The following is a 15,503-nucleotide window of genomic DNA, read 5'->3' as shown; positions in this document are numbered from 1 at the left end:
CCAAAAGAATTAAACCCCCGCCTTTACAAAGCCGCACTGGCATTTTTAGCGTCGGCCGCCATGGTAACAACTCCGATGTTCTATGAGCCTCGGAGCTGTTACCGCGGAGGCCGGCACTAAAAACGCTAGCGCGGCTTTGCAAAAGAGGGGGGAAATGACTTCAAGGTCATAGACGAGTTCATAAAGTTCAGAATAAGCCTATCAGAATACAAAGAAAAAAAAAAATATGACTTACAGGCTCTTGCTCCAGAAGCAGAAGACTAACAACAATAATATTTATGTCCTTTCCAATTGTGCCGTCTTTAAAAAGACTGGAAACCTGCATGAACATTAGGAAGCAAAGTAAAAACAAAATCTACAAGCTACATTTACGAGTATCATTATTATTATTATTATGGTGGCCATAAACTAGCGTCAGTGAAGCCAGATCTTTCAAACCATGTAAATAATCTGAAGCAGTACAGTAAAAAGTTTTTGAAGAAGCACTAATGCAATCCCCTCACACAAGCATCTGTCTCAAAATATTATAGCATTCATGAGTTTAAACAGAGCCGAAAATTCCAACCAACTAGATTTGATGCGGTTCCCATTAGGGTTGATAAATCTAAGTCATTACTCCACTTTCATTTTAGTTCTTTTAAAAAAAATTATTTATAATTTAAAAAAAAACATCCAAGCATTAAACATCTTGAACAGAAAGTTAGATTAAGACGACAATAGTTTTTAAATCAGAATTGATAACTAAATCAAAAATGGTAAGAATTACAAGAAAATTAAACATCACTTAGAGCTCCTTTTACAAAGGTGCGCTAGCGTTTTTAGCGCACCCACCGGATTAGCGCGCGCTATAGCATGCGCTTCCCGAAAAACTACCACCTGCTCAAAAGGAGGCGGTAGCGGCTAGCGCGAGCGGCATTTTAGCGAACGTTATTCCGCGTGTTAAGGCCCTAACGCACCTTTGTAAAAGGAGCCCTTAATCTATCTCAAGTCCTCTATATTAAGATCCAAGATTAAAGTAAGAGTGAATTTTTTTTAAGAAACATAAAAATTAGTAATTATGAAGAAACCGTAGACTGTGCTGGAAGTGAGTCCATTACTATTCTTTAGAGGTTGTTGGAATTTCTTCTTGACCTCTAAAGAATAGTAATGGATTCATTTTCGTTCTAATAACAGATCGTCGTGGGATGGCTGGATGACTAACTGCTAACTGCAACTGCTTGTTAATGTTTTTCTGTAACAGTGCTTTCAATTAAATGGCAATTGTAGTAGCGTGGAATATTTTACCATATTCATAACTGTTAAAACGTATGTGGTCACATTCTCCCTTCCATGTTTATCTACCATTTTTTTGTCTGCCACAACAAGGGTTTCAACATTTAGACTGCCACTGCTCTGTAGTTTTTCAGTAGATCGTCTTAACCTTGCTGAATTTCCGTATTCATCTGGGCGGATATAAATATCCTTGGTGGGGGGTCTGGGTGTGTCTAGAAAAGAAAAAGAGCACACTTTTAGAAGAGGTCCAAGAAGATCATGGAGCTATATGGCCACTCCCGGGGCATTTCTATTAACTGGGCACCTCCATTTTGGGTAGGTGTCTATTCTGTAATGGAATCTAGGCGCCTAAGTTCCATTATAGAATACGCGTAATCCCATATCCGTGTGCCTAATATTAGGTGCCTACGGTTAGAACTGTCATAGAGCTGTCATAATGGGATACAATTAAGTTTGGAGGGTAGAATGTCAACTATGCATTCTAGGATCGGAGCATCAATGATATCTGTAGCTGGGGTAGAACTATGGAATGCCTTGCCTGGTATCCTGCGGTTTTGTATGGGGAGGATGAATTTTAAGAAAATGCTGAAAACTCAATTATTTGCCAATGCCTTCTTATGCTAAGATATATTTCAGTTGATAATCGCCTTTTAGAAATTTTTTTGACAGCAATGTTATGATTTAAAAGCTTGCTTGTATTTCTGAATTGATTGAATTTGCACTCTATCCCTGTTTATAACAGGGACAATCAATGATGTTGTATAGACATGTCTATACAAAAACTGAAACTATCATTCCCTTCTACAAAAGGTATATCCCGTGCAGGAAAACTAGGAACATCCCTCCCCTTTAGAACCACAGAACTCTGGAACAACCTCACCTCCCCGCTCAGAAATTCAAACTCCCTCCAATTCTTCCGCAAACGCCTGAAAACTTGGCTCTTTTCAAAAATCTAACACCTCCTGCTCTCTGGGACCCTTGTCCCTCTCTTTCTTCTTGTTCCTTTCCTATAACCCTCATTGGAGTTCCTTTCTATCCTAACTCTGTAAACCGTGCCGAGCTCTACGCTTGTGGAGATGGCGCGGTATACAAACCTAAGGTTTAGTTTAGTTTAGTTTAGTCTATGTTAAATGTGGTAATCATAGGGAAACAAGATTTTATGTATGTCAAATGGAAACTGCCTAATTGTATGCGGTATATAAATTTTTTTTTATAAATAAATAATTGTGGGTGCCTAAATGTATATTCTGTAAGTTAGCTGCGTAAGTGTGAGCCCCGCGTAAGCCTCAATCATGGTCTTCACTGTGAATGTCCCCTTTGCAGATGTATGGTATATAAGTTAAGTGCACAGGTCCTGGACCTGTCGGGCCGCCGCGTGAGCGGACTGCTGGGCACGATGGACCTCAGGTCTGACCCAGCGGAGGCATTGCTTATGTTCTTATTATGTTCTTAAGTGTGTATTTGCAGAATAACAGTTAGGAACCCTGCTAGCTTTTATGCTAGTATGTACATACATAAGTGTGCAAGTGCTAGTATTCTAAATATTTATGCACATATGGCCAGATTCCATATATGCCACCTAATAATAATAATAATAACAACTTTATTTTTGTATACCGCAATGCCACAAGCAGTTCAGAGCGGTTTAATTAGGCACCTAGAAATTAGGCATCAACTAGTGTGATGCTAAGTGTGATTCTATAACAGGTGCATTGTATAGAATCATGCTTAGCACCAACTTAGAATTGCGCTAAGCATTGTTCTAGCTAGCGTCAATTTTGGGGGCTCTATATATAGAATCAGGCCCTGTGGTCAAAGATTCTATAAAGTCTGCCGAAAGCTAGGTGTCTACATTGGTGTACCTAGCCAATGTAGGTGCCTAACTTAATTGAGTTTAATCAGCACCATTAATTGGCAATTAACACCTCATAATTGACATAGGACTTAATTGGATGTTAAGTGCCTCACTAGGCAGTCACCTACCACTTTGTGGTAGATGCCTAGTCCAGAACACTTACCAGAAAGTGGGCATGATTAGAGTTGGATCACGGGCAGTTTACACTTGTTTTTGACTTAGGCACAGGTATGTAATTGAAGAAATTCCTTGGATAAATACGATGTGCCTAAAAAATTAGGATGCTTAGGCATTACTAGGCATTCTAATTTTAGGCACATCGTATTTATCCAAAGAGACTGTGGTTCCCTCCTCCTTCCAATGGACAAAGGTACGGGGCGGGGGGGGGGGGGTTTGGGGAAGCATCCATTGGCAGGAGGAAGTGGGCATCCCTCCTGTCTTTTTTTGTAGGGGAGGGGAGGGGATGGTTGGGGGGTTTCTGTTGGCAGGAGGAAGTGGGCATCCCTCCTGTCTTTTTATGTAGGGGAGGGTAGGGGATGGTTGGGGGGCTTCCGTTAGCAGGAGGAAGTGGGCATCCCTCCTATTTTTTTTGTAGGGGAGAGGAGGGGATGGTTGGGGGGTTTCCATTGGCAGGAGGAAGTGGGTATCCCTTCTGTCATTTTTGGAGGGGAGGGGAGGGGATGGTTGGGGTGCTTCCATTAGCAGGAGGAAGTGGGCATCCCTCCTATTTTTTTTTGTAGGGGAGAGGAGGGGATGGTTGGGGGGCTTCTGGTGGCAGGAGGAAGTGGGCATCCCTCCTGTCTTTTTTTGTAGGGGAGGGTAGGGGATGGTTGGAAAGACTCCATTGGCAGGAGGCAGTGGGCTTCCCTCCTGCCAATTTTCTTTCATGCGGGGAGGGGGGAGACACCATGACAGGAGGCAGTGGGCATCCCTCCCGACAATTTTCTCTCATAGGGCAGCTCAGGGACATTCTGGAAAACTGCACATAGTACTCGTATTGTAGAATACCGCAGCTGCGTGTCCAATTTGCATATCAGGATTTCTACCTGGTTTTATATCATGTAAGTCTTTGCGCCCAAAGTTCGGTGCGGAATTCGAACCCAGAGCACCCTTTATAGAATAGAGCTGGATGACTATTTTTTTCCAGTGCCCCTATATGGGTGCCAGCCCTATCTGTCCTAAGTTATCAGGATAAGATCAAGAAATATTCAGCCACACACCGCCTCAGAACTACTTCCATAGTGCAAAACTGGGTTTTCTAGATATTCGGAGGCTCAATCTGGATAGTACACTGATTGTGTACATGTGCTCTTGAATATTGACCCAGTTGAATATGCATCGAGACTCCATATTTCTTGCTTCATCTTTGATTCTTACTCACTTTGTTCTCTTCTTCCTTATTACTTTGCTTCCCTCGGGTTTATTGTCTCACTGGGATTCTTTCCCAAGACCTTCCCTCACTATTTGTCTTGACTACGTTGTAAACTCTGTCAAGAAGGAACTGCCTCTTGCTTGTTTTTGTACAGCGCTGGGAACCACTACGAAATGATAAGTAGTAGTGATAGTGGTATTAGTAGTATGGAATTAAGAATGACACAGAGACAATTTTTTCTCCATCTCCACAGGAACTCAATTTCCCTATCCCGTCCCCACGAGTTTTGTTGCTGTCCCTGCCCCATTCCTGTAAGTTCTGCCTTAAACGCATAAGCCTCGAACACTTACGATTTTAAAGTGTTTGAGGCTTGTGCAGATGAGGACGGAGCTTAGGCATTGGTGGAATGAGGCATTATGACATCACAATCTGAGCTCTAGAATGTTGCTACTTATGATTGTAAAGTGTTTGAGGCTTGTGCAGATGAGGATGGAGCTTAGGCGTTGGTGGAATGAGGCATTATGACATCACAATCTGAGCTCTAGAATGTTGCTACTTATGATTGTAAAGTGTTTGAGGCTTGTGCAGATGAGGATGGAGCTTAGGCGTTGGTGGAATGAGGCATTATGACATCACAGTCTGAGCTCTAGAATGTTGCTACTTATGATTGTAAAGTGTTTGAGGCTTGTGCAGATGAGGGCAGAGCTTGCAGGAATAGGGCAGGGACAGGTAAAGAACTTTCCAGGATGGAAAATATGTTCCTGCAGGGACAGTGAAAAACGTGCCCCCGTGTCATTCTCTAGTATGGAGCTTATTAGATAACCAAACTGGTTAACTCCTGAAGCTGTGGATTTGTGAACTCAGAGCATGACAGCACAAAAACACAAATCCATTTGTGCTGGTAGCTACAGTTCTTTTAAGGGGAGGAAAAAAGAGCTGATAGGGTTAATCAGTGAGTCAAGTGACAACCGCTGTGCACCACAAGGTGGATGGTCTCTGGTATTGGCTGAGTTGATTTTAGTTTTAATCGTAGGGTGGGGGGGGGGATCCAATAGCCATTCCAGTAGAGCGTTCCTAATTTATCTTGCATATTAAAACATACCTATTTCTCTTAATATTCTGAGTAACTCAAGGAATAAGATTATAAAAATAGTATTCAAGCATGCAAACAATGCTTAAGAGTGCATTTTAAATGAGCACCTATTTCTACTAAAGCCAGGAACATAGAAAAGAGTGTTTTAATATAACTATTCTCATGGGGACATTTCTGAAGGCATTTAAATGTACAGAAAACTCATACTAAATTACATTTCAGTCAATAGTCCCTGTGCAAATTCACAAAAGGATCTATGTCTAAGAAAAAAAAAAAAAACTTTCCATCAAAGGATTTAATCAGTTACTGAGAATTTCACAGTATCAAAATGAAATGCACAATAACTGCACCCACATATGCAATCTTTTTAAATTAAAGTCTTATGATTTTTCCATAAAGCGCAAATAGAAGCTGTAAAGAAAAACAAGGCGTGCCTTTATCAAATTAAAGTCGGTAAGAGCTGCTGTAAAACAAATATTGACGACATTCTTACGATAACGGCACTAACACAGTATAATCAATTGGCTCCAACTTCTTTTATTCAGCAAATTTGTAAAGGTTTCTGGGTTCAGGCACCGATATCAATGGTTTTAAACACCATCAGATTGTAGGCACATTAAAACTGTACGGTTTAAATTCTACCAATGGTCTCAAGTTAAAAAAAAAAAAAAGTTTCCTTACATACATTTCTTGCGCCGTCCACAAAAATGCTGCTTGCGAAACCTTGGTAATTCGTGATGTTCCTGGTGCTGTTGACGGTGGCGGGTGCGAGTTCGGTTACGATGGCTAGACAAATGGTCGTTAGTGTAATCTGTTTTGGAGCGATGCACTTTAGACTCGGCTGTCCGTTTGTAGAGTACATGAGGATGATGTCCAGCTGGTGGTGAGTAGTTGTGTTCTTCTGCCAGGTGCTGAGGTAACGGTGATATAAGGAATTCATTTTCTTGCGTCCTTATCAAACCGGACTGAAAAACAGAGGATAAATAAATAGAGTAATAGAGTAGATGATGGTAGTCTGTGTCGGTGCTTCTATCTTCTCTGTTCAAACTAAGGTATGTTTCTTCTGTCTGCAGATATTTCTAGCTATCTTATACATTAAGGTCTGCAATTTTTTTCTGTCAGCGCCCCCTCTCTTTGGAACAATATTCCAAACTACCTACGCGAAAAACTGACACTAACAGACTTTAAGTCGAAATTAAAGACATTTCTCTTCCTTGACGCTTTTGAAACCTAACTGTCCTTTTAAGGACGACCTAGTACCTAGAAGGATTCTTAATACCTGCTCCCCTCCTTATTGTTTGTTTCCCTTACATGTTTTCTTTTCTTTACAAATTGTAGGTCTAGCCCTTCTTTCCCTCTTGTCTCTATTTGTAATTTTTTTTTTTTTTTTTGTCCTAGTGTTATGTGTTCTTAAACTGTATTTTAGTTAATAGACGGTTTTAACATTTTTGTACACCACCTAGAAGGTTTGATTAGGCGATATAAGAAATTATAAATAAACCTGAAACTTCTTTCTTGGTACTCCACCGATCTAAAGATGGAGATCGTACTCTGGCACAGGAGTGAGTTCATTCCTCTTATGGTATACACAAAACTAGCTAAGTACAGTAGCCTGCAAAATGTTCATGGACCCCTGAAGCAGGTATTGTGCTGAAACATAGCCATGTCGAGTCGGCACCCTGAGGTTGTGAGCTCAAACCCACCCTTTGACCCTGGCAAGTTACTCAATTCCTCCGGTACATTAGAGCGATTGCAAGCTCACCAGGAAAAATTGCTTGAGTACCTGAATGAATTAATGTAAACCATTCTGTGCTCCCCAAGGAGATCAATATAAAAAACTGAATAAATAAATGATATATGTAGGTATTTTTCTGTTCTGGAGGGATCCCAAAAACAAATGGGATTTGATTCTTTGTTGGTTCAAAGTCTACTGCACTAACCATGTTTCTTCCCTTTCGGTAATCACCGCTGGATACCCTGATGTTGGGTTCTTACGAGTCCCCCTCAAAACATGCCCATTACTATATGGAAGTATTGTAGTGCTGAATGTCCCTTGTCTGCCTTGACAAAATTGGGATTTGGATATTTCAAGCATATGGATGCCAATTTGGGCATTTTGAGGGGTCCACTCAGTTCTAGTTACAACACTGAGGGGAGGGAATGACTCCTATGAGGAAAGGTTGGAAAAGAGATGGTTATGGTAAAATTTGATACAGGTTTGAAATACAGGGAAAATGCTTGAGTACCTGAATATAAACCACTTAGGCTATAAGTGGTACCAATATATAATAACAATAAATACATAAATAAAATCCGGAGTGAAGAGGAAGGACTACATACTCATTTAATGTTCACACTTTCAAAAGATGTAAACACTAGTATACTGTACATGCCATGAATTTGCAAAGTAGTAAACAGGAGAAAATATTTTTTTCACTCAATTCATAGTTAAGCTCTGGGACTTGCTGCTGAAAGATGTCATCAAAACATTGTAGCTGAGTTTTAAAAAAGTTTAGGACAAGTTCCTGGAGAAAAAGTTAGGTCTGCGGAAAGCCACTGCATACAGTATACCTGAGAGTCAGTAGCATGGAATCTTGTCAATTTGGAGGACTGGCCACTGTTGAAAACAAGGTACTGGACTTGATAGACCATCGGTCGGAACTTAGTTGCAATGTGTCACGACTCTGATGTCACCTCTGTCAGCATATGATTTCTGATCGCTCCGGAAAATAAGAAGCTACTTCACCGAACAAGACTTTACACAGCTGCCCTATGCCTTTGTCCTCTTGCGCCTGGATTGCTGCAACGCCTTATTTACCGCAACGATCTAACAGTGAAGAACATCCACCGACTACAGCGAGTTCAAAATGCAGCAATTAGGCTACTGAAAAACCTACCAGCCTGCGCCCCAGTCTTGCCAGTGCTGACCACAGCTCACTGGTTGCCCATAACCAGACACTGCATCTTCAAAGGCCTAGTACTAGCATTCAAACCCATTTACAACATGGTACCCACATACCTCTCACACAAACTCACTCCCTACATTTCCAGATGAGCGCTACACTTCCAGTGTGAAATACACTTACAAATGCCCCCTGGGAACGCCCTCTAGCTTCAAACAACCCGGAAAGGATCCTACTCCTACTTCCTACCTCACCTATGGAACAATCTACCCCTACATATCAGATCCCTAGAGTCTCTTAAATTTCAGGAACGCCATAAAAACCTACTGTATATCTTTGTCAAGCCCCTCCTCCCGACCTCAAGCTTCCCCTACTAAATCTGTCACCGCGGTTTGCTCCACAGTCTGCGACTAAGGAACTTGATACTTGAAACCGCTTATCATTTGCTAGACTCAAGAATCTCTAAACCAGGGGTGTCCGACCTTTTGGCATCCCTGGGCCACATTGGCTGAAAAAAATGTTTCTGGGGGCCGCACAAATGCGCAAATACTGTAAGACAGAGGAGGGAGCTGGCAAGATGGTAAACACCCGGGGGCAGCAGAGGAAAACACTGCATCGCCCTCGACCGGGGCCGCACAAAATACTTCACGGGGCCACTTGCGGCCCTCGGGCCGCAGGTTGGACACCCCTGCTCTAAACAGAACTTGTGCCATTAGCCAGACTTCCCCTTCTTCACACCCTATCCACACCATCCCAAAGTCATTCCCCAACAAGAAATTTGTACCCTATCCACCACTTACACAATTTCCTTGTACATACTGTGATTCTGCATTTCTGTTACCTTGTATAATCATTTCACCACGCAACCTAAGCTACTTCTTGCATTGTGCTAGGAACCAACTTATGTGATGGTGCATTTTACTGCTTTGACTATAAAATTACCGTGTTTCCCTGAAAATAAACCCTAGTCCCAGGATTCGCTGGCAGTTTCCCTTCCCTCCCTCCCATCCCTTGTGCAGCAGAACCCTTGAGCGAGCACCCCCTCCCCCCTGAGCACCTGCCACGCAGCCAAATCACCATCCTTCCCTTCCTCCCATCGGAATCCCGCCGCAAGCCCTACATACCCTAAGCATCGTCGGGCCAGCAGCAGTCTAAACAGGCTGCTTCGGCCTTCCGCCCGTGAATTCACTCTACCGCGTTACTGATCAGAGAGGGAGAGAAAGGAAAGAGGAAGAACTGGGGTGAAGGAGAGGAAGGGAGAGATGATCATGTACATACCCCGAAAATAAGACCTAGGGCGTTTTATGGGCCTAAAATCAATATAAGACACTGTCTTATTTTCGTGGAAACACAGTATAACCCATTCTGAGCTCTTTGGGGAGGACGGGATATATGAATTCAAATAAATGAATAAATACTGCCACTTCCCAAGGGAAGCCCCAAGCAACTAAAGGAAATGAAGCCCTGCTCCTTTCTGAATTCATTGCCCCCACCCCCAACACACACTAACAGCTCATTGGTTGCTGGTAGAACATAGAATCACATACAAAATTCTTTTACTGACCTTTAATAGTCAACCAGAATTTATCAATAACCTTCTTATTCCCTACTAGTGTTTAAGCCCGTTACATTAACGGGTGCTAGTAAAGCCTCCTTTCCTCACATGTCCCCTATTTTCAGCCCCAGCTCCAGCTCCAGCTCCAAACCCATTTTTACTCCCCCCTAGCCCCCTTCTCTGATCTTTTCCCTTTCAGCCCTAGCCTCCTTTTCTCACCAGCAGCATTTCCCTCCCCACTCCACTTCCCTGTGCAGTAGCATCAGAAGTATACCCTCCCCCTCCGTTTTCCTGTGCAGCAGCAGCAGCATTTCCCTCCCCCAACCCATTTCCCTGTGCAGCAGCACCTCTTCCGTGCTCCCCCTATCCCTCTTCCCTGCTCCCCCGGCCCAGCAGCACCTCTTCCCTGCTCCCCTGGTCCAGCAGCACCTCTTCCCTGCTCCCCCTCACTGCCTTTCAGACTTTGTCCCACCTCCACCCTCCGAAGCCAGCTTGCCTGCCTGCCATCCCCCTGTGCAGTAGAACTCTCTCCCCACCCCCCACCCCCGCCAGCAGCACCTCTTCCCTGCTCCCCGGTCCCTCTTCCCTGCTCCCCCTATCCAGCAGCACCTCTTCCCTGCTCCCCTGTCCAGCAGCACCTGTTCTCTGCTCCTCCAGTCCCTCTTTCCCGGTCCAGCAGCACCTCTTCCTTGCTCCCGCTGTCCCTCTTCCCTGCTCCACTGGTCCAGCAGCACCTCTTCTCTGCTCCCCTGTCCCTCTTCCCTGCTCCCCTGGTCCAGCAGCACCTCTTCCCTGCTCACCCTGTCCCTCTTCCCTGCTCATCCTGTCCAGTAGCACCTTTTCTCTACTTTCCCTGTCCAGTAGCACCCCTTCCATGCTCCCCCTGTCCCTCTTCCCTGCTCCCCCGGTCCATCAGCACCTCTTTCCTGCTCCCCTGGTCCCTCTTCCCTGCTCCCCTGGTCTAGCAACTTCTCTTCCCTGCTCCCCCCCCTCACTGCCTTCCATACTTTGTCCCTCCCGCACCCTCCGAAGCCAACCTGCCTGCCAGCAATACCCCTGTGCAGTAGAACCCTCTCCTCCCCGCCACTATCGCCACCGTGCAGTCGACCCCACTGACCTTCCCACCGCGAGACGACTGTCAAACCTACTTGCTCCAGCAGTGGCCGCATCACACTAAAGACGCTGCTTTGCGGCCTTCCCATGCTCTGATTTCCTCTGCCGGGGTCTCTGATGATGTCATCAGAGACGCAGCAGAGGAAATCAGAAAATGGGAAGGCCGCAAAGCAGCGTCTTTAGTGTGATGCGGCCGCTGCTGGAGCCGGGAGGTTTGTGCATCTCGCAGTGGGAGGGTCAATGGGGGTTCGTGTGCACCTGGAAAGGGGGCGACGATGGCGGCGAACTTACAGTGAGGGAGGGAGTCAAAGCACGCATGTGTACTCTTGCCGGCGGGGACCGACAGCCGCTGCGCGCGCCTGAAGCCGACATCCGCCTCAGGAATGATTCCGCCATCCCACTTATCTTACTTTTAAAAAAAACTTAGTTGTTTTGTGAATTGTATTTTTTAGTTCAAAGCCTACGCTGCGTATCCTCTCTCGATCCCCGCCTGAGTCGGAAGTCTTCTCCGACACTGGTGAGGTTCGATAGAGGAACCGCGGCGGCGGCGGCGGCTTTGAACTAAAAAATGAACTTTGTCAGTTAATTGGGAGTGTTCCGGAGCCGGCAAGCCCGCTGTGAGAGAGAGAGAAAAATAAACTTTGTCAGTCTGGCTGCAGCCGGCAAGCCCGCTGCGAGAGAGAGAGACGACCACGGAACTACAGATCAGGGAACACGGCGATAAGAGTGCGCATGCGTGCTTAGCATTTTATTATAATAGATAGTTCTTCTAAGACTCTAAGATCTTCTTCTAAAAATCTTTTATCTGTTCCATCTCTGAAGTTTATCAATACAATGAGGTCTACTATTTTCTCTGTCAGCGCTCCATCTCTTTGGAATAATATTCTGGTCCACTTACGGGAAGAATCAAATCTTCACCATTTTAAAACGAAATTAAAAACATTTATTTTTCTTGATGCTTTCGAGACCTAAATGCCCTTTTTAAGGCTACGTAGTTTTAATCTACCGTATTTTCACGAGATTATCTCGGAGAGAGCGAGACCAGAAGGCTTTGAGCATGCGCAAATGCTCAAAGCCTAGTCCAGCCTGGCAAAGGAAGAAGGAGGATCTCTCTCGCACCACCCGGCCCAGCCCAGCCCAAACCAACGAGGGAGGATCTTCGGGCACTGGCACTGGCACATGCTGTGCATTGGTGCTGGTGCCGGTGCCCAATCGGGTAAGAGTTGTATATGCGGTGCTGGGGGGGATGTAGGATCGCGGGGGAGGGGGGGTGACGTGAACGGGAGGGGAGGATGCCGGTTCGCAGGGGGAATGCCGGATCAGAATGTAAAAAAAAAATTGTAAAACGCGCTCACATGTATAACGCGCATGGTTATGCACGGTTTGTAAAATCGTGTATAACGCGCGCGTTATATGCGTGAAAATACGGTACTTTTAGATACCCTCCCTTTTGTCCTTTCCTTACATGTTCTCTTTCTTACTTGATAAATTGTAGTTCTATCCTTCTTCCCTTTTTTGTTCCTGTTTGTTTTGGTATTGTTTTTAAATGTTTTGAATTATGATTATTGTTTTAAAGGATGTATAGTTACCCCATATATGTTTTTTAACATGTTTACCGCCTAGAAGGACGATTGGGCAGCTTATAAAATTTTTGAATAAACTTGAAACTTGAAGCATGCTACAATGTTGTGGCATTTATTTTGTTATTTTTTTTTACTAATTTATTTATTGTGTTAGGTAAATCTCTAGATGAAAACGTCTTTCTTTAGTTGCTGTCAGCACATTCCTATGAAAAACAGCACATGTTAAAGGGGGTTTCGCCGTGTGTGACATTATACAGGCATAGCCACAAACAATCATTCAGAATTTCACGTTCACCGAGCATTTATCTGATTTTACTCCTACTGTAGGACAACAGCCCAGGAAATCTGTTTGCAATTTCCTCTTTTAAAGGGATTTCGCATCTGAAATTATTCTACGAGGACTCGTTTCATAAGTAATGCAAACCATATGAAGCAAAGGCTTTCCTCTTAGTTTCATGTATGATGCTGCCCCTTATCCACACTTGCGCCTTAAATGCGACGTTTGCATTTAAATATCGGTGACCTTAAAATTGCAGAAACTGGTCTCACTTGTGCATGTTCTGATATAGTCAAAGATGACTAGATGAGGCAACAAAAATGTTTCAGACGCAGATTCGTGAAGACATAGCGGCATTATTTAGCTGGCCGGGAATGGCTCCTGGTTGGCTGGCTAACTCCCACTGAACATTCTGGCCAGTGACTAGCCTGGTCACCAGCTGTGTCGCATGTCATTGCTAGTCAGCGCCAATATTTATTGGCCGATCGGCTAAGTTGAACGGCCAGATAGGTCTACTATTTAGATGAGTCTATTTTTGGCTGCTTAGCAGATTAGCTGATGAATATCAGCTTGGCTTGCTATGTCTACCGTGGCTAAAAAATATAGATCGTAAATTCAATGCTGGTTGCCGGATATGGCCCCAGCACTGAATTTCCATATTCACTGCTGACTGTGGAAGGTAGCCAAACTACCTCCTGCGGTCTGAAAATCGGTCCCCTAGAGTCAATATCAAAAGTGTTCTTTCTGGTTAATATCAGATTTATTGCATTAAAGCCTAATATTCAAAAGGGTTTGATTGAGCAACAGAGGCTCTTATCCCTCCCTCCTACCCTCAAATGGTCCATATCTGCCCCAATCTCCTCCTCCACTTCTCCCACTGATTTTTCACTCCATCAAAAATCACAGAGGCTAGGGGACACTTGATGAAGTCAAAGGCAAATATTTTTAAAACCAATAGGAGGAACTATTTTTTCACTCAGAGAATAGATAAGCGCTGGAACGTGTTGACAGAGGACATGGTAGCAGCAGTTAACGTAGATGGGTTTTATAAAAGGTTTGGACAAGTTCCTGGAGGAAATGTCCATAGTCTGCTTTTGAGACAGACACGGGGAAAGCCACTACATATCCTGGATCAGTAGCATGAAATGTTGCTACTATTTGGGATTCCGGAATCTTGCTACTCAATGAGATTCTGCATGGAATCTTGGCACTCTTTGGGGTTCTAGAATGTTGCTGCTATTTGGGTTTCTGCCAGGTACTTGTGTCCTGAATTGGCAACTGTTGGGAACAGGATATTGGGCTACCTAGACTATTAGTCTAACCCCCTATGGCTAATCTTATGCTCTTATCTCTCCCCCTCCCGATCCTCATGCCAATATCAGCCTCCTCCCAACCTCCGCTAACATCAGTCCCTTTCCGGAACTACTGCTAGAGCTCACAGTGGCCAATTCTAGATGGAGTTACTAGAGCTCTGCATGAGGGTGTGGGGATCATTCCTGCCTGGAATACCCCACTGAACCACCAGGGATGATGTGGTAGGCTCTTGGGAGGGGGGGGGAGGACAATAGGTGGGTGGGCGTGAAGGAGTTGGTGGGTGGGCAAGAGGGAGTTTGGGAAGAGAATTGTTGAAGTCCAGAATCACTTATGTACTGTAGGTCCTGGCCAATATCCATTTGGGACCCACAAAAGAATATTAGCCAGGACTCGCATAAGTTCAGACAGTCAGTACAATCCAGTCAGATCCAGATGTTCAATGCCGGTGAAACTAAAGCGAGTCAGGTGACAACAATGACTCGTGGGGGTGGGGGGGATCCTCATAACAGCTATGGCGAAACATGTTGGATCCAGCCCTCCTAAGTCATTAAACAAGATAAGTGAAATTATGGGGGGGGGGGGAATTATGAAATCATTAATTCTTTAGATAAGTCTAAGTGGAATTATTTATAAAGTGATTGAGATAACATAAATCTAAAAGGCCAGTAAGGATAACTACACGTGAAGCTTCCCGCATGGAAAGTATGTTCCAAGGGCGGTGAAGCGGCGCTTTTGAGGCCAAATAAAAATCTTATTGTAAAACAGGAAACGAGAGTATTAGAGAAACTAGCCGTTGGATTCGCAGCGGCAATACTGGTGATATATATATATACTAGTCTTTAAGCCCGTTAGATTAACGGGTGCTAGAACATATGTGTGTGTGTCTGTCTTTTTTTCTCTCTCTCTCCTTAGCCGCTTTCTTTCTTTCTGCCTTTCTTTTTCCTTGGCTGTCCATCACCACCCCTTGCCTGCTCCCCCTGTCCATTTTCCCTTCCTTTTACCTCCACTGTGTCCACCACCACCCCTTCACTGCTCTCCTTATGCAGCAGCAGCCCTTCTCCCTTTGTTTTACCTCCCCCCTGTCCAGCAGCACCTCTTTCCTTCTCCCCCTGTCCAACATTAGTCCTCCGTTCTTTTTTCTTCACCTCCCCTGTCCATCAGCATCT

General features: G+C 44.4%; 1 protein-coding gene and 1 long non-coding RNA gene across 2 annotated transcripts in view; one reads left to right on the top strand and one right to left on the bottom strand.

Annotated features, from left to right (window-relative positions):
• Window positions 1–15,503, top strand: part of LOC117359988 — a 361,948-nt gene that overhangs the window by 50,709 nt on the left and 295,736 nt on the right. The gene's annotated exons all lie outside the window — the stretch shown is intronic.
• The window catches only part of ADAMTS18 (ADAM metallopeptidase with thrombospondin type 1 motif 18), a 182,249-nt gene that overhangs the window by 101,706 nt on the left and 65,040 nt on the right, over window positions 1–15,503 (bottom strand). The window contains exons 2-4 of the mRNA XM_033943503.1: window positions 6,274–6,557; window positions 1,285–1,484; window positions 236–319 (exon numbers count right to left, since the gene is read on the bottom strand). Coding sequence (XP_033799394.1) covers window positions 236–319; window positions 1,285–1,484; window positions 6,274–6,532 — 543 coding nt within the window. The 5' untranslated portion in view covers window positions 6,533–6,557. The remainder of the gene's footprint in view (window positions 1–235; window positions 320–1,284; window positions 1,485–6,273; window positions 6,558–15,503) is intronic.

The sequence above is a fragment of the Geotrypetes seraphini genome, chromosome 4 (assembly GCF_902459505.1).
Source record: "Geotrypetes seraphini chromosome 4, aGeoSer1.1, whole genome shotgun sequence".
Taxonomy (NCBI): domain Eukaryota; kingdom Metazoa; phylum Chordata; class Amphibia; order Gymnophiona; family Dermophiidae; genus Geotrypetes; species Geotrypetes seraphini.
Note: the sequence above shows the minus strand (reverse complement) of the source record. Positions and strands in the feature narration are given on the sequence as shown.